The 21,642-nt window shown below is 28.8% G+C and overlaps 4 protein-coding genes across 6 annotated transcripts in view; 3 read left to right on the top strand and 1 right to left on the bottom strand.

The window, feature by feature from the left end:
- Positions 1-4,455, top strand: part of LOC124422290 (potassium voltage-gated channel subfamily H member 8) — a 55,335-nt gene extending 50,880 nt beyond the window's left edge. For 2 of the 3 annotated variants that reach the window (XM_046958544.1, XM_046958542.1), the window contains exons 10-16: positions 29-228; positions 379-628; positions 781-1,049; positions 1,208-1,356; positions 1,443-1,614; positions 1,727-2,102; positions 2,381-4,455. In XM_046958544.1, the coding sequence (XP_046814500.1) occupies positions 29-228; positions 379-628; positions 781-1,049; positions 1,208-1,356; positions 1,443-1,614; positions 1,727-2,102; positions 2,381-2,595 (1,631 nt within the window). In that variant the 3' untranslated portion in view covers positions 2,596-4,455. The remainder of the gene's footprint in view (positions 1-28; positions 229-378; positions 629-780; positions 1,050-1,207; positions 1,357-1,442; positions 1,615-1,726; positions 2,103-2,380) is intronic. The other variant, XM_046958543.1, reaches the window with a different exon arrangement.
- Positions 4,456-7,295: 2,840 nt separating this feature from the next.
- LOC124422292 (mitochondrial 2-oxoglutarate/malate carrier protein-like) lies at positions 7,296-10,288 on the top strand. Its single transcript, XM_046958547.1, has 6 exons — positions 7,296-7,641; positions 8,263-8,478; positions 8,622-8,752; positions 8,824-8,994; positions 9,075-9,174; positions 9,249-10,288. Exons 1-6 carry the CDS (start codon positions 7,583-7,585, stop codon positions 9,448-9,450), a joined length of 879 nt encoding a protein of 292 aa, XP_046814503.1. The 5' UTR covers positions 7,296-7,582; the 3' UTR covers positions 9,451-10,288.
- A 140-nt stretch (positions 10,289-10,428) lies between these two features.
- On the top strand, positions 10,429-15,859 carry LOC124422289 (DNA repair protein Rev1). The gene is made up of 6 exons (XM_046958541.1): positions 10,429-10,968; positions 11,141-12,557; positions 12,638-13,079; positions 13,159-14,857; positions 15,340-15,479; positions 15,656-15,859. The coding sequence occupies exons 1-6, from the start codon at positions 10,885-10,887 to the stop codon at positions 15,807-15,809; spliced, it is 3,936 nt and encodes a 1,311-aa protein (XP_046814497.1). The 5' UTR covers positions 10,429-10,884; the 3' UTR covers positions 15,810-15,859.
- Positions 15,860-16,024: 165 nt separating this feature from the next.
- On the bottom strand, positions 16,025-20,911 carry LOC124422291 (GMP synthase [glutamine-hydrolyzing]). The gene is made up of 9 exons (XM_046958545.1): positions 20,480-20,911; positions 18,805-19,072; positions 18,492-18,704; positions 18,104-18,401; positions 17,448-17,925; positions 17,120-17,361; positions 16,857-17,027; positions 16,316-16,747; positions 16,025-16,231 (listed from the first exon to the last, which is right to left on the bottom strand). The coding sequence occupies exons 2-9, from the start codon at positions 19,023-19,025 to the stop codon at positions 16,130-16,132; spliced, it is 2,157 nt and encodes a 718-aa protein (XP_046814501.1). The 5' UTR covers positions 19,026-19,072; positions 20,480-20,911; the 3' UTR covers positions 16,025-16,129.
- Positions 20,912-21,642: the final 731 nt, after the last annotated feature.

Below are 21,642 nucleotides of genomic sequence, written 5' to 3'. Positions count from 1 at the left end.
TATATCGTTTCAATACTTTTCACTTTAGCTCTGATGCATGCTGTCGTTTTCGGTAACGTCACGGCTATCATTCAAAGAATGTATTCGAGAAGATCGCTCTATCAAACGAAATTACGAGATTTAAAGGATTTTTTAGTGCTTCATCAAATTCCAGATGAATTGAAGCAACGAATGCAAGATTACTTTCAAACGATGTGGTCTTTAAATCATGGTATCGACATACACGAGGTAAAATCATTATAACAAAATAAACTTTCGAGATAGCTAGTAATTCGAAAATTTCTATTGAAATTTCGTACTCGGTAATAATAATTTTTAGAAAAAATTAAATGAAATATAATTGAGAACGCCTTGTTAAATATATTAAACACTTTTCAGACGCTGAAACAATTCCCTGAAGAACTTAGAGGAGACGTTTCAATGCACTTACACAGAGAAATCTTAAGCTTACCAATATTCGAAGCTGCTTCTCAAGGTTGTCTTAAACTACTTTCTCTACATATTAGAAGCAATTTCTGCGCTCCCGGCGAGTTTCTTATTCACAAAGGGGATGCTCTCTCTTATATTTATTATCTGTGCAATGGTTCCATGGAAGTTGTTCAAAACAAGATGGTCGTTGCGATTCTAGGTAAAATCCAAATATGTCCTTTCTAATATTTTCTAAAAAAAAATGTACTCTTTTGAAAAATATGGTTCAACTCTATAATAACATGATGTAAAACGAATAATAACGTTTTCTTTTCTATACACAACTAATCAAAATAATCGACTTTATTCAAGGAAAGGGTGATTTAGTAGGCTGCGATATAAATGTTCATCTACAGCATGGAAACAACGGTGGAGTAACTGGTGGTGGTGGTTCTGGAGGCTCTGATGTCATTGTGAAATCCAGTTGCGACGTCAAAGCTTTGACTTATTGCGACCTAAAGTGTATACACATGCAAGGCCTGGTTGAAGTTCTCCGTCTTTATCCTGAGTATCAGCACGAATTTGCACACGATATACAGCACGATCTAACATACAATTTACGGGAAGGTTACGAAGCTGAGGTAAGTTGTTTGAATGTGCAAACTTTGGATGACAAAGTTAGGAGAGAGAGAGAGAGAGAAAGAGGGAAGGGAGGAGATGAAGGGAAATTCTAATATAGATTTATTTTGTTTACCTGCAACTTATGCACGATTTTTTATATGAGTTTTTTTACTATCAGCAGGAATCAGACATGAACGGTCCGTCGTTAACGTTGCCGTCGATTAGCGAAGATGATGAAAATGTACCTGAAGAAGGGGAAACGTCTCCCCTCTCGCCACCAAATAAATCACCACTGCATACGTCATCACCACGACATGCTAAATTTAGGTAAAGTTTTTTCTTATGAGTAGATATATATATTGTAGATACATATCCATGAACATTTCTCATGTTTCTTATTGTTTATATATCAGAGACGAGTATAGAGAAGGTAGAAGAGGAGGAAGCAGGGGAGTTCTAATGAAAGGAAGGGCAGCACAAATAATCTCTCAAGAATCTATGGAAGAACATATTCGTGGTTCCGTAGAAAGATTGGATACACAGGTTTCTACGTTACATCAGGACGTCGCTACTCTAAGTTGCGAAGTAGGTTAAAAGAAAAATAATAATAATAATAAATGAGTTTTATCCATCAGATGCAATAAATAAACATTAAAAAAGATAGATTTAACGATACAAAAAAATTTTTATTCGATAGGTAAGAAATGCCATTCATGCTCTACAAATGTTGGCTTATTCGCCTCAAAGCAATCCTAATTTACCAAGACCAGTTAGCCGTGGTAGCGGAATGTTAGCAAGAAGCTCCTCTCATCCACCAGATGCTATCTGTTGGAATCCACCAGCGAGATTAGCTGATGCCACTACTCAAACGGATTGGCCAGTCGATGTATTTGAAGTTTGGGTTCGAGGGAATCCCGATCGTGTTTTAATGATACTAGGTCTTGAGCCTGACTTACTCATTAGGTTGCAACCATCATCTCCGACACAATCACCGTCTTCACCACCACCACCACCTTACGAACCCTTATCCCCGTTGGCAGGTACACCACCGCAATCACCGTCCCAATCTCGGCGTAAGTACTTTTAAATCCAATGCCAATTATCGTCCTCTTTTTACATCTTTCCGATAAACTATTATCAAATGGATTACTCCGATTTCATCAAAATTTCATCAAAATAAAAATTGGAAACGATTTCGAAAAAAGTTTCTTAAACTCGTAAAATTCGACGAGTATAATATTTTTCTACGATAAAAGGGAGTAAGAAAAATAAAATAAAAAAAAAGAAAAAAAAGAAAGAAAAGAAAACAGTAGAAGAAAGAAAAAATCGATCGATTATTATGTTTTTCCAGATAAAGAGATTTGTGTCTTTGAGAGTGATCGTGAAAATAGGCACGTCTCTCGGACTTATCGAAGCTCGCACACAACAACGTGGGATTCGGAAAACAAGTTGTCTCATCGATTCAGCGCTGGTGACGCGGACAACGTGTCTCTCTATCAAGCTTTTAATGCCCTTCATCAACTTCCGGAATCACGCTCCTTGAAATTCGATCCATTTGATAGCTGAACAGAAATCGAGGAGGATGATCGTCAAGATCGTAGAAGAATTTCCGACTAAAACACGTTCCATGTTTCCGTTCGTTATGTATAATGTGATGCGTCAGGTTGCATTTGGTTAATGACGCGGAAAAAAAAATCGAATGAAAAAGAACGAATAAAAAAAAATTTGAAAACTCAACTTTTTAAACGCGGAACATTCGCAACGTTCTGTCAATTTTATCATCGAATATCGATCCCGTCTCTGTCGTTTTTTTTTTCTTTTTTTTTCAAAGGGACAAAAAAAATTTGATTAAAAGATTTTAACGCGATCTATATATTCGATCTATTCGAATCTTGGTAGATTTATATTATAAGTTAGAAGAATAAAAACAGAGAAGGAAGAAAAAGGCAAAGAAAAAACAAAACAAAACAAAATAAAATAAAATAAAATAAAATAAAAAGAAGGAAAGAAAAGAAGCTAAAAACGAAAGGAAACGATGTGTTTTAAATATTTTCTGTGATATATATATTTTCTATCGCTTTCGACCAGGATTTTTCGCCTAATTCGCTAAACCATCGAGAGAATACGTTGCTTCTGAAAATTCCGAAGTTCGAAAGTAAATATCTCTTTCTGATGTTTATGAGATACGTATATTGAGTGCGAAGCACGTAACGCGAATCGTCAGTCAAAAGTCTTCTACTCTCTTCGAGTGTAAGTTCTTCGTTCATTCGTGCCTCTATCTTACTACTCTTCATCTATTTACCTATCCATCTCTCTCTCTCTCTCTCTCTCTCTCTCTCTCTTTTTCTCTCTCTCTGTACTTCTATTTTCAAGATATCAGTGATTCTTAGCCGATATCATTGTACGTACATACATACAAACACATTCAAACATATCGATCGTAAAAGATAAATAATAATGACATCCTGCATATCAAATTCTATATATGTATGTATTCCAAAAGACTATGAACGAACGCTGTTATATATGTCATTATGATATACCTTCTCCACGAAAGTGTTCTACATTATATCTCAAGCGATAAACGGGAACAAACGGTTCTTTGCGAGGTCAATATATTATATAACCTTTACTTTTCTTGAGGGAAAGAAAAAGAAGGTATCGTTTTTCTAAGCTAAACGATTAGCGAAATTAGTTTGGATAGTTGTACGAATGTAGGTATACACACATACGTTGATACTTTTCTTTTTTATCCGTCAAAACTTTTTTGCTTGAATCATTCCATGCACGTATTGCTGTGATCGATTAAACGTAGTTAGTGAGAAGAAGAAAAAGAAGTTGATGATAAAAAAAGATAACGTGCGATACACTTAGACAAAGGTCGTTAAAGAATATAAAAAAGGAGAATGAGAAGGAAAATCGATGATATGGTCACGGAAAGTTTTCATATATATAAGAGGCAAAGAAAAAAAGAAAAGAAAGGAAAAGGAAAACAAAGAAAAATGCGTATCGGTCGTTGCCTAATTTAACGCGTAAATCGTAACAAACAATTAGTCCTTTTGACGACAGTATAATAGTAGCGTAGCAATAACGAGCACAATTCTTTTCGATGTAAACTCCTCCGACGTCCAATTTTAGAATAATTAAATAATTCTCGAGATGTAGAAATCTCTTTTACTATCGTCTCCCTTGGAGACAATTGATTAATAATGACGAAAAAAAAAAAGGAAAAAGTAAAAAGAAAAAAGAAAAAAAAAGAAAAGAAACGAAAATTAAAAATATTAACGAGCACGACATATGTACGTCTCGAACGAATCGTTAGAAACATATTAGTGTATCATATGAAGTTATAATATTGATACGCATAATATCTATGAATTTTAAATAAAATCTATCGAATAAACGTCGGTGTAAATAATAAAGAGATATCGAAGATACATATGTGATAAGGCACGGCTTTTGGCCATGCACTACCGTATTCGTTCGACTTCGTCGTCACTTGTGAAAATTTGATATCAATTTTTACAATCCTATATTCTTTTAATTTAAAAAGAAAATTCAATTTTCGAAACATAAAAAAAATATATTGTGTCATAAATTTGTAAATTGGAAAAAAAGTGAAAAGTAAAAAGTAAACAGAAAAAGAAAACAAGAAATAATTTACTCATTATGTATGATCGGTGGTACACATAAAAAAAAAATCAATGTCCTTATAAAAAAAAGTTTTGTCTAAAAAATCGTTGTTGTTCGTTGTCCATCAAATTTTTACAAGTCATGATAGAAGCAGCTGTTTTATAAATATTTCATATATTTTGTTATACTGTTTCTATGCTCTTCACACTACAATCCCAAGAAAGCTACTCTTTTATAGTATTAATCTGTATACTTCGTCTCCTCTACTCGTAGTTTTTACACTTCCCACCGAACTATGATTAAATGTTGCATACGAGAACACGAATTTATCAGATTGAGAAAAGAAAAAAAAGAAAAAATGAAAGCACAAAATTCGAAAAGGTTAAGTTATTTCTTACTATTCGTCCACAAATTTAAATAATCTTCTTGGAAGATTTTTTAAAGATCAAATTATTCTTCGCAGCATTCTATTGCTGTTGTAAAGTACGTTAAAATAAGAATGTTAATAACAAACGTTATGGAAAACGTTAATGTGTATATATATATATATATATATATATATATATATATATATATATATATATAAAAAGAAAAAATGAAATATATATATATATATATATATATATATATATATACATAGGTATATATGTGGTGTATCTAATATTGTCCCATCTATGAAATTAATTTATAAGTTTACGTTAAGGGAAAAGAATTGAAAAATTATGAAATTTTTAGCTTAACTCTATCAAGTTTTTTATCATAAATTTTTTATCTGATCTAGTTAGAAAATATTTGAATCGACGGCCTTAAATATAAAAAAAATAACTATTTTTTTTCAGAACACATAATGTAACAAAAATACTTTTAAAAACGATTTCTATGGGATCGATAACCACGGCATACATACATAAACACACATACATTGTCTAGCGGAATGATTAAAGAAAAAAAGAAAAAGAATAAAAAATAAACAATTTTATTCGAATGATCAACACACATGATTATAAAATTTTATTTCTAATAAATTCGATTGCGACTTTTTTCGAGTATATAGAATTATTATTTGATTCGAGGTTTTGCCGAAAATCACATGTGAAATCAATTTTAATCGTGTACAATTTTTTTGATAATTTTCGATTAATACAAATTCTATTATAAAAAACACAACCATATGCATATATCCGCAAGAATATAAATGATCATTAGATGGTACATATCGATTGGAAATTGGCTAAGAGAATACGGATATTGTACAAATTTGCAAAGAAAAAGATATATAAATCTAAAATATAAGAATGTATTTATTAGATCGTCGGTAATAAATAAATCTCTTAAATCTACCGCAATTTGGAATTTTGCGGTTCGAAGATATAATATTTTTTAAAAACATATATACGTTGTGAGAGAGACACTACGTAGCTCCTCTTCACGTGCCTATAATTTTGCAAATACGTCTATGTTATTCATTTAGGATTATTAATTAAATATACTTTATTTAATTTCATCGATGCAGTTATAAAAGTAATTATGGCGATTCACGGAGTAAACTAAGTCTAGCTTACCTCTATTACGAAACATTTATGTAAATTGTAAATATTCTTGGATGCTGATTGTACAGTACGCGTCATATAATTGATTCCTTTGTTCTGTAAACGCATTACGAATTATTGCATAAATAAATCACAAGAGTAATATAAGATTTATATAATATATCCCTCATATATCTACGTTTTATATTTCGACAAAGACACAAAAAAAAATAATAATATTACAATTACTTACTCAAAAATAATGCATCATAAAAAAAGTATCGATGAACTTCACGATAAAGGTATTTGACAAAAACTATTAGAAAGTTAATGATTATAGCGCATGCATAGGAGGGATATAACCCTCTATCCTATTTCATACATTTTACTTTGAAATTCGAATTTCTGTTTTATAAATAACACATATAAAACAATTTTAAGTATTGATTTGATGCAAAATGGATAAACGGATAAAATTTATAAATATAAATCCTTGAAAAAAAGATTAACATGAAAACAAAAAATGACAGAACGACACACACATTTATACATTTTTTCCTTTGTATCATTTACTTTAATGTTATTTTTGAAGATTAAAATCTATCAAATTAGATTTCAACAAATTACCTTTATAAATATTGAGACAAACAATAGAAAAAAATATTTATTTGATTGTATAAATATAACGAGATTATAATACAGTAGTTTAATTGCACGTCTTTATCATATTCTATCAACTGTCAAAATAAAAGCAATTTGCTTTCGAATAACTATTAATATGCGAATGCAATAATGCTTGGTATCTTTCGATTATTGTAAGTCCTAAAGTTAAAGAAGTTAAAAAATTAAGATATTAGATTCATCGTACATTATTTCAATGAAAATGATTAATAATGAAATAATGTTTAAATTGTATATCATTTTTCTTATATATCATTCATTTATAATAAGATTATATCTTATAAATTATACTATTCGAATCGATTATTTCAACTTCTTTATCTAGAGAGTTCGAAATTATTAGTTAAATATATCGAGCAGATGGCGCCAGGAATACAGAAAAATATCTACAATTTGCATAACCTAATAAAATATGAAAAATAAATTGAATATCTACTGATCATTGCTTCATAGTCCAACATATTTTATCGTTCAGTATACGGTATTAAAATACTTTAAATGCATTAAGGCGCCTCGAAAATGGTCTCTTAGTTTTTTTCTCTTGTTTAAGTATCAACCATAATCAATTCCAAAAACGTGTGCAAATCCGTGTACTGTCTAAGAAATTTTAATGGTTTGAAATAATTTTTTGAAAAATTGTTCATTCATTTTATGCATATATGTTTATTTATTGATATTTCATTTTATTTGGAAATAATAAAGAAATTAAAATGAGTGAGGGAAAACCTATACCAAATAGTGTCAAATTCGCCATTGCTGGTCTTTCTGGGTTTGTACTTGACAGTTTCTTTTTCAAGATGTTTTATTACTTATTTTCAAATTACTTTTCATATTATATAATTTATTATAATATATTATATAGTCTTTATAAAGAGAGACAAGCTTTTTCGTTTTTTGTCTTTATCAGTAATTATACTATTTAAAAAATCGGTAATAATGAATTTAGAGGTCAAATGATCAATTATTGCTCACATCCAACAGAAAACGAATGCATGTTATTTTTAACTCTTTATAAAACGCATTGATATCATAAAATGACGCAAAAGAATTTCAAACTTTTACCGGCCTTTCATTTCTCAATATCAGACTATAAATAAAAATGTGTTCAACCATGAAGAATTAAACTAGTTGATATTTTTGAAAAATTTAAAGGATTACGAAATATTTTATGTTTCTAATTCTAAATAATTCTGAATAAAAAATAAAAAAAAACATATCTATATACATATGCATGTTTCAGCTATTTTTTAATAAATTACAATTTATTAAAAATTTATTTCTGTAATATTTATTTCTTTTTATTTAATAAAAATATTTATAAAATATAATTTAGTTATAAGTTAAAAAGTATTTAGATATAATGATAAAAGTTTTCTGTATATAATTATAGAATGGGTGCAACTGTCTTTGTACAACCATTAGATCTAATTAAAAACAGAATGCAATTAAGTGGAAAAAAAACTACAACACTTGCCATCGCAACTAACATTCTTAAAAATGAAGGTTTTCTTGCTTTTTATAATGGCTTATCCGCCGGTTTATTGAGACAAGCAACATATACAACTGTTAGGCTAGGTGTATTTAATTGGCTTTTTGAAGCAGCTTCGTAAGTATAATATATGAAAGCATTTAGTTAAATAAATTATTAATTAATATCTAAATGTATTTTATATATAAATAAGAATTTAAATAATTATAGTTATTTATTATCTTAATACTAAAGTATACTTATTATCTTGATATATTTAGAAAAGATGGCCAGCCAAGGTTTATTGTAAAAGCAGCTTTAGGAATGTTTGCTGGTTGTGTAGGTTCATTTGTAGGTACACCTGCAGAATTAACATTAATACGAATGACTGCAGATGGTAGATTACCACCTGGTAAATCATTGTTTTATAATGTAATGAAATCAAACTCCATATTATAATCTTAATATGCTAAATGTTTCCAGATCAAAGACGTAATTACAAACATGTGTTTGATGCATTATTTCGTATAATTAAAGAAGAAGGATTATTTACATTATGGCGAGGAGCAATCCCAACCATGGGCCGTGCAATGGTTGTAAATGGAGCTCAACTATCTTCATACTCTCAAGCAAAACAAATGTTACTTGAAACAGGTATATCCTAAAAATATATAACAGTAACTCATTTAATTTAATATCAATATTTTAATTAAAAAAATTTTATTTTAAAATAGGTCATTTTAAAGAAAATATCACATTGCATTTAATATGCTCCATGTTTGCTGGGATAATTACAACCATTGCATCTATGCCTGTAGATATCGCCAAAACAAGGTAATATATTAAACAACTTTTTAGATATATGTTTTATTTACAAGTTGTGTCTAATCATATTTTTTTTCTTCTAGAATCCAAAATATGAAAATAATTGATGGAAAACCAGAATATACAGGAGCATTGGATGTTTTTAATAAAATTATTCGTCATGAAGGACCATTTGCACTTTGGAAAGGTTTCCTTCCATATTATGCACGTTTGGGTCCTCATACAGTCTTAGTATTTATATTCTTGGAACAAATGAACAAAGCCTACAGAAATTATTCTGCATGATTAGGATTGTTTATTTAATGTATTATCGTATGTAAAGATCATAGAGAAACACCAAAAATGATTTCTTATATATTTATTTTTATTGCATAGAAGATAACTTACATACCTTACACAAAATGTATGTATACTATAAACATAGATAAAATTATTTGTTTTTATTTTATTTCTGTAGGGTTTGTAAATTAATGTTTCAAAGAATTCCATCAATACTGAAATTCAGATTTAAATAACAACTAAGCATATAACAATGTCTTTATATGCGCACAATATTACTCTATTTTTTATAGATATATACATATTTATTACGAATTTGTTTTATTAAATATTCATTATTTTGATTTAGCATCATAATGAATATATTCTAAACATAAAATTTAATTCACACTAAACCACGTTTTGTAATTTTCTGACTATGTACAATTTATAAGGCTAAATGTGAACACAAAAATTTATAACAGTTTTTTATATTTTTTAAGCGATAATATATGTCACTGTATGTTCAATCAGAGTAACAATCAAAATAAGTTACTTGATCTTTCATTGTAATCAAACAATGAAACTATACATTCTTTAAACATTCTTTACAGGTAAATGAGTATGTCTGGTACAACTCTATATTACTTAATATATTTGTTATTTTCTAATGTTTATAGTAAATCTTTGTTTTTATTTCTAAGAAATATCTATTTTATATTTTATTATAGTTTTCTTTTAACGAACAATCTAGGAAAAATTAAAGGTGTATAGTATGAAGATATAAAAATATATAAGACAGCAAGTACAAACAATATATTATCAGTTTTGTACACTATTTCAGAAGTAAATGCTTTACTAATAAGTAGATGTATATAATTTTACTTTTCCACTAAGTATCCTTAATATTTTGTAATAAAAAATATAAAAAACCAACAAAAAGATAAGTGTATTAAGTGCAACAACATAGAACCAATTAGAAGTATTAAGAACGAAATATATATATATTTGTATGTTATATCTACATATATATATGTATATATATATATTTATATATATATATATATATCTACATATATGTGGTCATTTCAGTTTTACCTAGCTTTACCCGATACTACGGCTGACATACTGTTTCCCATCAACAGTAAATAAAAGATTAAGTTGAAAAGGAATAGAATGATTTTATTTATTTATAAATATTTTAAGAAAATTTGCTTTAAATTGAACTTTAATCTTTATTTTACTATCATTTATATTTTTATACATAATAAATGAAACAGATTAGATAACATGAAGCATCATTTAAATAAAAGACACAAACTTGTGTTAAGGTTATATAATACAATTTTACATTAAATTTAAAAAAATGTGCATAATACTGTTATATTATGTATGCTATTACGTTTTACTAATATAGCAATTAGTAAAATAAATTTTATACAAAGATTTAAATAAGTGTAAATGTGCATAGTGTGTAATTTTTATATTAAAATGGCAGTAAAAAAAAGAATCCAAAAATGGAACGAGAATGGTTTTGAAGATTGGGTATATAAGTATTTTTTATTTTTTGTTGGTGCTTTATATTAGCATTAAGTTAACATAAGAGTAAATGTATATTTTATAGAACATTATAAGTTTTATATATACTATTAAAAACATGACGATTTCTTGATGTATACGTTGATATATTCAAATTAAAGCAATAATTTACTTTTAGGGTGGTTATATGGAAGCTAAAAAAGCAAAATTAGAAGAACAATTTAATGAAGAAGCAAAAAAAGAATATGAGGATGCATCAAATTTATTTCAAGGAATAGCTATATTTGTAAATGGTTATACAGATCCAACAGCAGATGAACTAAGAAGATTAATGATGGCACATGGGGGAATATACCATCATTACATGCGACCTAAAATTACTTCTCATATAATTGCATCAAACTTACCATATTCTAAAATTATAATGTATAAAAAAGCTCAATGTCCAATCCCTATTTGTAAACCCGAATGGATAACGGATAGCATCAAAGCTGGGAAAATTTTAAACTATGAGAATTATTTGCTTCTTACTGATTGTATTGGTAGTCAGCCACAATTAAATTTTAAAGTATGTGATAAAAAGCAAAATGTAAATAATGATATGAAAGAAAATAATACAATACAAAGTACTGTCGAATCAGCTATACTAAATATTGCTACTACTAGTGAAGACCTCAATCAAAACAGTAATAATTTTTTGAATTCTACTAAAACAAAAGGAACAGCACTTTCATCAAAAAATGCAGAATTTATATCAGAATTTTATAACAACTCACGATTACATCACATTGCTACAATGGGAGCAACATTTAAAGATTACATAAATGAATTAAGAGACAAAAGTGATGGAAAATTTCCTGGTTTAGAACAATTAAAAAAACTGAAAGAATTTAAACAAAACTCTCAACATTCCAATGATTCATACTTATCAGATGAAATGTTTTCTTCTCAAGAAAATCGAAATACAATAATAAAACAAGAACCTGTCATAATGCATATAGACATGGATTGCTTCTTTGTTTCTGTAGGTCTTAAAAATAGACCACATTTAAGAGGATTACCTGTAGCAGTGACACATGCTAAAGGTAGTAAAAGTATTAATACTAAATCAAATAATGTGAATAATAATGGTCAAGATGAAGAAGAATTTGCCTCCTTTTCTGAAATTGCATCATGTTCGTATGAAGCGAGAAGCGCAGGTGTGAAGAATGGAATGTTTTTGGGTGAAGCATTAAAAATATGCCCTAATTTATATACAATAAAATATGATTTTGAAGATTATAAGGAAGTATCGTATAGTTTGTACAATATAATAGCATCATATACATTAGATATTGAAGCAGTTAGTTGTGATGAAATGTATGTAAATTGTACTAAAATACTTGAAGAATCACACTTAATGCCTATGGAATTTGCAACAATCATAAGAAGTGAGATTAATCAGGCTACAGGCTGCCCAGTGTCAGCAGGATTTGGAAGCAATAAATTAAGAGCAAGATTAGCGACAAAAAAAGCTAAACCTGATGGACAACTTTACCTAGAAGATAATAATATTATTTCATACATAGACAAATTTAATGTACAGGAGTTACCAGGTAATGCAATTAATATTAATTAGTATTCCTAAAAAATATAATTTCCTTATTAATATCTATTAAATTATCTATTACAATAGGAGTCGGACATACAACCACAAAAAAGTTACGTAGAATGAATATAAATACTTGCGCAGAGTTGAGATCGCTATCTTTAGAAACATTACAGAAAGACTTTGGAAAAAAAATGGGAGAATTATTGTACAATACGTGTCGAGGTATTGATAAAACAAAGTTAAATTTAGAACATGTAAGAAAATCTGTATCAGCAGAAGTTAATTATGGCATTAGATTCGAAAACAATGGCGAAGCAGTAGATTTTTTAAAAAAGTTATGCATAGAAGTACATAGCAGATTAAAGAATGCTAATGCAAAAGGTAGGTGTATCACATTAAAACTCATGGTTAGAGCTAAAGAAGCACCTGTAGAAACAGCGAAGTTTATGGGTCATGGACTTTGTGATTATATAACAAAATCAAAAAATCTAATGGCATCCATTGATGATCTTACCATTATTACAAAGTAAGTGTTTAAATCTTTCGTTTGCTTAATTTATTCAATTATCCAAGATTTAAATTTTATTGAATAATTTATACTACAGAGAAATTATTGGTATATGGAATCAATTACATCAGGCACCTAAAGATATGAGAGGAATAGGTATTCAAATCTCCAGATTAGAAATACAAAAAAATAAGTCTAATGATAATAATTTGATGAACTTTATTAATAAAACTAAACAACCTCAAGTAAGAAATTTTAATTTAAACAAATGCACAGATGACCAAAGTAACAAAGGAAATTTTAAAAATAATGAAACGTTTTTTGATAATAAAAGAACAACATCAACAACTATTAGTACTGACAATATTTTTTCGAAGCCTAGTAATTCACGTTCGGTAAACATAGAAATAAACGTTGTAGAAACTTTGCAAAATAATAATGATCAAAGAGATTCAAACACTGATCTAATGCAAAATGCTGCTTCATTTAATCGCTCAGTGATTGTATTACCCTCTCAAGATATAAACGAGAGTGTATTAATTGAATTACCCGAAGAAATAAGATCTGAGATACTTGAAGCTAAATTGAAAAAACAAAATTCTTCAAATAGTAAATTCAAATCGCAAATTCAAATTAATAAGGAAAATAATGTAAATGCGGAAATTAATAATCCAAAAACAAATAAGAAAGAGGGAGAACATTCCAAAATAAAAAATACATTTCACAATAACTTGCTGTCTTCAGAGATAGTTAAAAGGGAATTATCTAATAAAAATATACAAGAAAATAATGTGCAACCTCCTACTGATCAAAAGAAGTTTTTAAATGGTACTTCCGAAATTTACATGTTATCGCAAGAAATAGATGAATCCACATTAAATGAATTACCAGATAATATTAGAACTGAGATAATTAATACAATGTTAAGAAAAAAAAATGAATCTAATAATAAGAATAAAACAATGAAAAATATGCAAACATATCAGGAACAATTCTTCAAACAAATTAAACCAAATTCGGGAAAAAACATAAAAACTGAATTACCACCAATTCAAGAATTAGATATGTCAGTCTTATTGGAATTACCTGAAGATATACGAAACGATATATTTAATCAATATAAAAGCAGTAAACAAGAAAATACTAATAGTTCCAGCAGTAATGCAGGTGTATCAAATGAACAAATGAATCATCAGAAAAATACGGGAGAATCTGTTAAGGAAAGTACAACTACAGAAAATATATCATTTTCGCAAATAGATCCTGATTTCTTAGCAGCATTACCAGCAGATATGCAACATGATGTGCAACAATATTGTATTGCTAAAAAGAAAGAAGATCAATTGAAAAATACAAATAATTTGCCTAATAAAAATACTGCTATTAATAATCTCAATAAACAAAGGAGTGTATTACAATACGCAAAAAATGCAAGACCTCTTTCTAAATCAAAAAATAACGGTAAATATTCTAAAGCAGTTTTGAATAAAAATAATCGCAAGAAAGATATAAAATCAATGTCAAAAGTTAAAAAGTATAATAATAAATATGAAATAGAAACGGTTAGAAAGAGTGACAATGTAAAAAATAGCAAATTAAATAATAAAGAAAATAAAATAATCGAAACAGCAACACCCGATATAAATAATATTAATAATGAAAAAGATATTGTAGATGAAACAGAAATGATATTGGCATATAATCGAATTATTACAAATGATAAGGAAACTACAGATAAATATCAAGGGACATTGATCGATATCGTCAATACATTTTTCAGTCTTCCAATAGAACAAGTATGTTAAATTTCTATATTTATATTAATTTTATCTAATAGTATTGTTACTACGAATATATTATGTATGTATAATACTTAATATATATTATATACATTCTGTAATATTTGTATAAGAATATTATTAAAGTAAAAGTCGAAATGTATGAGAAAAATGATTTAACTTGATTACTAATAAATAAATGTAAGAATTGTTAATTTATAAAAATAATAAATCATCAACCAAAAAAATACTCATTACCAAATATTATTATACATAAATATGTAATGGTGATATATTACTTAATTGAAAAGTCAATATCAAGAATTTACGAATTGCATTGTGAATTATTTAGAATTTATGGTAGATTAACAGAGAGATGTACAAAGATATATGTAATAAATTAAACAACGTACATTTCTATATGCATAATAGCATATTAATATTTCAAATTAACAAGGAATCATAGTATTAATAGAAATAAAAATGGTATATGTTTACAGATTAAAATGCAGATACAAATATGGATTGCTTCTAAAACTGAAGAAGATATTAACTTTTTATCGCTTGCAACATTTCTTAGCATGCTTCCCGAGAAGAAACGCGTTGAAGATTTACATATTCTCTTGAAAACCATGCACAGGTAAGAGTAAATTGTTTTATATGTAAAAGAAAAAAAAAATATATATATATATATGTATATATAACAAAACGAAGGAAGGAATAAAGAGAAAATACTATTTTACTCGTGACTGATACTTAAATAAAAATAATATTTTGAACATAATACATTAACTTACTACATATTCTTCTGTTTAGATGTACGACAAAAACTGGAAATTGCTTTTGGCATGGGATATATGGGAAAACAGTGGAACACGTTCAACGTTATATGCAGATCGAATACAACAGCGATCTAATGGTACCACCAATTAGATGCAATTGTTTCAAATATAACAACGATGTAATATAAATTTCCGGAATTTAATAAATTAATGTTTTTACAATGTGCTTAATAAGAAACGTATTTACAAGCAAACATAATACTTACCTTTAATTTCATCGAACACAGTAACATTTCTTAGATAACATAATAATGTACGATTATCAATAATGCATTTTTCGCAAGATTATTGTTCAAAGGTTTCATATAAATCGGTAAGAAGTCATAAACCTTGAATTCGTACGTATTTTTGTAATATATATATTTTTTAAATATATTTTTCACTTTGTAGTCGGTACGCGCAGGGGTGGTGAAAAAATAGAAAGGGGTGAGTTAGAGACGAGTATTTACTATTCCCATTCAGTGGTACCCGGCGGTTTAGGCGTTAGATCATATAGAACGCGCGAAATGCCGGGTACCGTAGATATTTCAGTCACCATTTTCTTCACCACCTAATAAAGAAAATGATATTCTTAATATAATAGCCGATATTATGTAGACGAAGAAATAAATCAATTAAAGGACACGATACTTACGTGAATTGGTAATTCTTTTCCGGGAATAGCAGGAGTTCCTGTCATAAAATCGTTGGTACAGAATGGCCTAATCACGATTGAACGCTGACACGATGGCGTTCGAGAAGCGGCATCGCGATCGAAATGTATAGGAATTAGAACTATAGGCATCTGATTGATGACGCCCATACAACCGTTTGCAGCCAAAACTTGATTTGCTAAATGATCTGCTTGTCTTAAGGTAGCTATCACATTGGATGTAAGATGTGTCTGTGTAATGTCTGTGACCGGATGATGAAGTTGTGGTCCAAAGATATAACATACGCGATTTACATTGTGGCACACACGTGGAATTAACCTTGCAAGGAACAACATATCTTCCCACTCTACTCCTTCTGAGATACTTTCTTCACTTGATAATCCTACTACATAGCTATAAGATCTACGGTCTCCCTGTATATATATATATATATACACACACACATATACAAATTCTTCGTATTATACATTTTTAATTATTATTTCGGACAATATATCATTTATCAAAGTAGAATTAACATACCTGAACTCCTACGCTACGAATAGGCAAAAGTGTTGCAGCGATATGACGACGGCTAGAAACTCTTCGAAGTTGTTGACGTTCTGTTTCGCTTGTCGCACCTTCTACGCGATTTAATAATGCGTGCTTTTTTTGTAGCATTTGTTCATATTCTGCCATTATTTTAACTATGACCTATCCCGTAAAATTAATAATTATATATTTGTAAATAGATTAGTAAAAGATAATTTGATCATATTATTTTTTTATTTTATATAATACATTACCTGGGTTTCTGAGAAATCTTTGTCCATATACGGTTCATCAGCACACAGAATGCGAATGGCAAGGCCGGGCCCTGGAAATGGATGACGAGAAACGAGTAACGCTGGTATTTCAAGATCGCATCCCAATTGTCTTACTTCGTCCTTATGAAAATCTTTTAGAGGTTCTACTACATGACCTCGTGCTCTCAATGCTCTCACAAGATCGCTATCGTTGTGATGCGTCTTTATAGCATCAGCTTTACCTGTTGTGATTAATCATTAAAATATCTTCATTGCTTTTACAGGTATTTTAACAAAGATGAATAAAATTGTATGAATGTGACTTTACCACTTGCCAAGGCACTTGCACTCTCTATGAGGTCAGGCCTGAGAGTGCCCTGTCCAAGGATTACTTCTTCCGGCTTCAAACCTAATTCTGTAATCGCTTCATTGGCTACCCTCACAAAAACGTCTCCAATAATTTTTCGCTTTTCTTCTGGATTGGTTGTCGCGCACAACATTTTTGTTAATCTTGTTCGTGGAGTAGTTCCCGTACTAACAATTCCTTTGCTGTTTATAGTGTTTGCATTCAAGGCTGGATTAATATTATCCAAAGGAACTGAGGTAGTGCCTTGCATGAAACAATGTGCAGCATTTACTACCCTCAATCTGATTCCTAATTGGGACAAACTCTGTTCCACGAATTGCGTTTCTCCTTTGCGCATGAAGCCATTGTTGATATGCAGCGCGATAACTTGATCTTTACTGAGTGCCTTGTTCAATAGCACTGCACATACCGTCGAATCCACACCTCCGCTCACCAACAACTATGATCGTTTTTTTCTATTTCAATTGACAATTACACTTTCGCATATTTATATTTTTAATCACTTTTAAATATCTTTAGAAATATTCTATCTTGATATATTCGCTCCATAGCAATTTCAATAATTTGCTTACTTTGTATCAATTTCTTAATTTACGAAAAAAATGTATATTACTTACCAAAACTTTCTTATTATCAACAGCGTGTCTGATATATTGAATACATTGGGCTTCCCTATCACGAAGCGTATAATTACCCGTAAGACCAGCTATTCCATAAAGAAAATTGTGCAGCATTATTTTTCCATTAGGCGTTAGGTCTACTTCTGGATGAAATTGCACTCCATATAAATTCATTTTATCACTGGCTATGCCTACAATAAAGTTTGATGATTTGGCAGTAATACGAAAACAGTCAGCAATCCTGTCTATACTGTCTCCATGTGTTAGCAATACCATTTGTTCTTTCTCCAAGCCCCTAATGCATAATATATCAAATATAAGTATATGAACATTGAACATATTTTATATATTTTCAAATAGTTACTTTTAAATAAAATGTACACACTTAAATAAAAGGCACTTGGTATCTATTTCAATGGGATATTGACCATCTTCACGTCCTGATTTTCTTACAATAGTACCCCCAAATTCTTTATTCATCATTTGCATCCCATAACATATTCCTAGTACAGGAATTCCTATTCGGAAAATATCTGCATCATATCTAGGTGCATCTTCTGCATATACTGAACTAGGTCCACCAGAGATAACAATAGCTCTGTGAACAAAAAAATATAGCAAACCAATTTGATGTTAACTTTCTTTAATGATTAATAATTTTTTTTATTAAATTTCATGTGATATATTATTATCTTTACTTATATCCTTTTTCTTGAAGAGTGATAGCTGGTGTGTCCAGAGGCAAAATATCACTATGAATATTAAGCTCATGAACCTTTCGATCTATCACTTTGCCGTATTGTGCACCTGCATCCAAGATAGCAACACGTTCATCGATACAGGATATTCCAATGGCCCCCTCATCAGCTCCATTATTTCTATCTGCGCGAAACAATGGGCCGTCCGCGCTTTTTTCCATTTCAAATTTACAGCTGTGCTATGGTCTTTGCTGTTATGTCGACAATCCTACAATAAGAATACATATATATATATAATAATATATATTTATAAATTTATGACTAACTTTTATGAAATATACATGGATAATAAATATGTAAATAATTTTAAACACGCCGATTTGAGCTGTACTTATTTATACATTGAAATTTTTATATATTATATTTGCTATAGCAATTGTTTTCCTATTCTTATCTATAAATGTTAAAATATTTATATAAAGAGCAATACTTTTCACATTGAATTTAAACTTGTTTATTAACATGTTTTTAAAAAATAATTTTCAGATTAATTTTCAGATTAAATAATATTATTTTAAAATATTGGTAAAGGCAATTCATAATGTCATATTTTATCTATGTTAACATTTATATCTTTATTTTTAAAAGTATGGTATTAAGAACAGTTTGATTTCAGATAAGAAATGTATAATTATAATGATATGACCTCATTTCATAATTTAGATGAGAATAATTATTTGTAAATAGGTTATTACTTTATTATAATGTCAACTTGACCTATTATATAATCACATTTATTATATGATAACCATTATTAATTTTAAATAAATATAATATGTATGTATGTGTATTTATATATATGTATATATATGCATACATATATATATATATATATATATATATATATATATATATATATACATATTTAAATACATATATATACTTTTTAATTTAAAATAAATGACTGAGAGAAGTTGTATAAAAACATTTTTTGTCCTTAAAACATTTTTTCTTGATCATTTGAGCAAATTAATATTTATAAATTTTTTTATAGTTTCTTATTTGCAAACTTCTAAAAACAATAATATTGATTTCATGGAAATTTACTTGATATGATCATGTAATAAAAAAATAAAAAAATAAAAACCAAGGTCTACGTATTGAGTACAGATATGCAGTATTTCAATCTTCAACAAATAATCACATAATCGACATAAAAACCCAATGTTATAACTTAGTAGAATCCATTATCTTTTAATCTATGCAAGTAAAGGTATAAAGTTTCTTATTTGAATAACATAAAAAACGAAAACAACTTTGAATTTATTAATGTCTATCTGCATGAATACGTACAGATATATTCTAATCATTATATGACTGAACATAATGAACTGTCTGACAACTACTACTGTACAGTGTACATCACAAAACATAACGCGCTATTTTGCATTTTCGCTTTGAAAAATACGCGCCCTCCATGATAAATACGTAATCATTCGATAGGGTAACTTAAAAATAATGAAAATGGAGTAGGATAATAATTAGTTAAAAACAATTCACCGGTACCGTAATTTTATGAGCACGTTTCGATGCGATCGACGTATTGAGCTGTTATGTGGCTGACTTGCTTCGGTTGCGTCGTTAAGCGATAATTAAGATACATTTAAAGACTTACCGAATGAAATCAGATTGGTAATATTTAAAACGAGTACAATATAATCACACAACGTAAAAGTAATTACAGGAAAACAGAACCTGCACACTCTGGACGAGGCGGCCATTCAATCGCCACAATGCAGTGACTGCTTTCAGGCTTCAAGTAAACGGGAGAGCCAACCTAGCGACTTGAAATTTTTTAAGATACCAGAAACTTCGCGAGAAAATCGCTTTATCGACCGGGAGTAACTCTTTTCACCAATAAAACACATTTTCTTTTCCTTTAACCGATCGATTTCGTTATGTCATTGCACCACACAACTAAAGACTTTTCATTCGTCGAATACATTTATTATTTACTACAACTTTTGAAATATATTGCGTTATAAGACCTTTTTATAACGATTAATACGACTTTTTTTCTTTCTTCTGTTCTAGATTTAGTCCGTCAAGTTTATTACTACTATGGCAGATCATGCTTACCTTCCCCTTGTTGAAGGAGGATCAACAAAGAAGGAGATATATTCTATCTCAAGACTTTTGCAGGGATGTAAATACGCATCTGAATCCCCTGTATCTTTTTTACCTCTCAGATTTTTTTTTGTTCTAAATTTTCATTATAATATATGTATCATTTAAATGATTAACGAAACAAGTATAAGCAGATATATATATATATATATATATATATATATATATATATATAGAATGCAAAAATAAAACAATTAAATAAACATCGTATCTCTATGTTAAATACAACGTTATAGAATATTGAAAGATTAATAAACACAAACGTATTAATATTTTAACTTTCAATTTTGCATACACAATGAAACAAATATTAATCATAGATTCTTACACTATTAAATAGGCCTTTTTTAGCTCACTAAAATGGTAGGCACCATTACGAAAGTAGTGAAAAAGAAGAAAATATCTTGTGTCTTTAAGGTTTGGCTTTTTATGTTATATAGATACTGTAGCAATTTCTTCTTACACGCAAGCGCCACCTGCGAAAGGTGAAGAGAAATTAATATTAACAGTGCTGTAATTAGAATTTTAGTGAGTGGGTTTTCTCACATAGCAACTTTCTTGTGTCGTGATCCGTGTAATCAATATTCTTTTCAATAATATCATGTGTCGTTTAAAATAATGCAAATGATTAATTATGTAAATGTAGAAATA

The sequence above is a fragment of the Vespa crabro genome, chromosome 2 (genome assembly GCF_910589235.1).
Source record: "Vespa crabro chromosome 2, iyVesCrab1.2, whole genome shotgun sequence".
NCBI lineage: Eukaryota > Metazoa > Arthropoda > Insecta > Hymenoptera > Vespidae > Vespa > Vespa crabro.
This window is presented reverse-complemented; position numbering and strand designations above follow the sequence as displayed.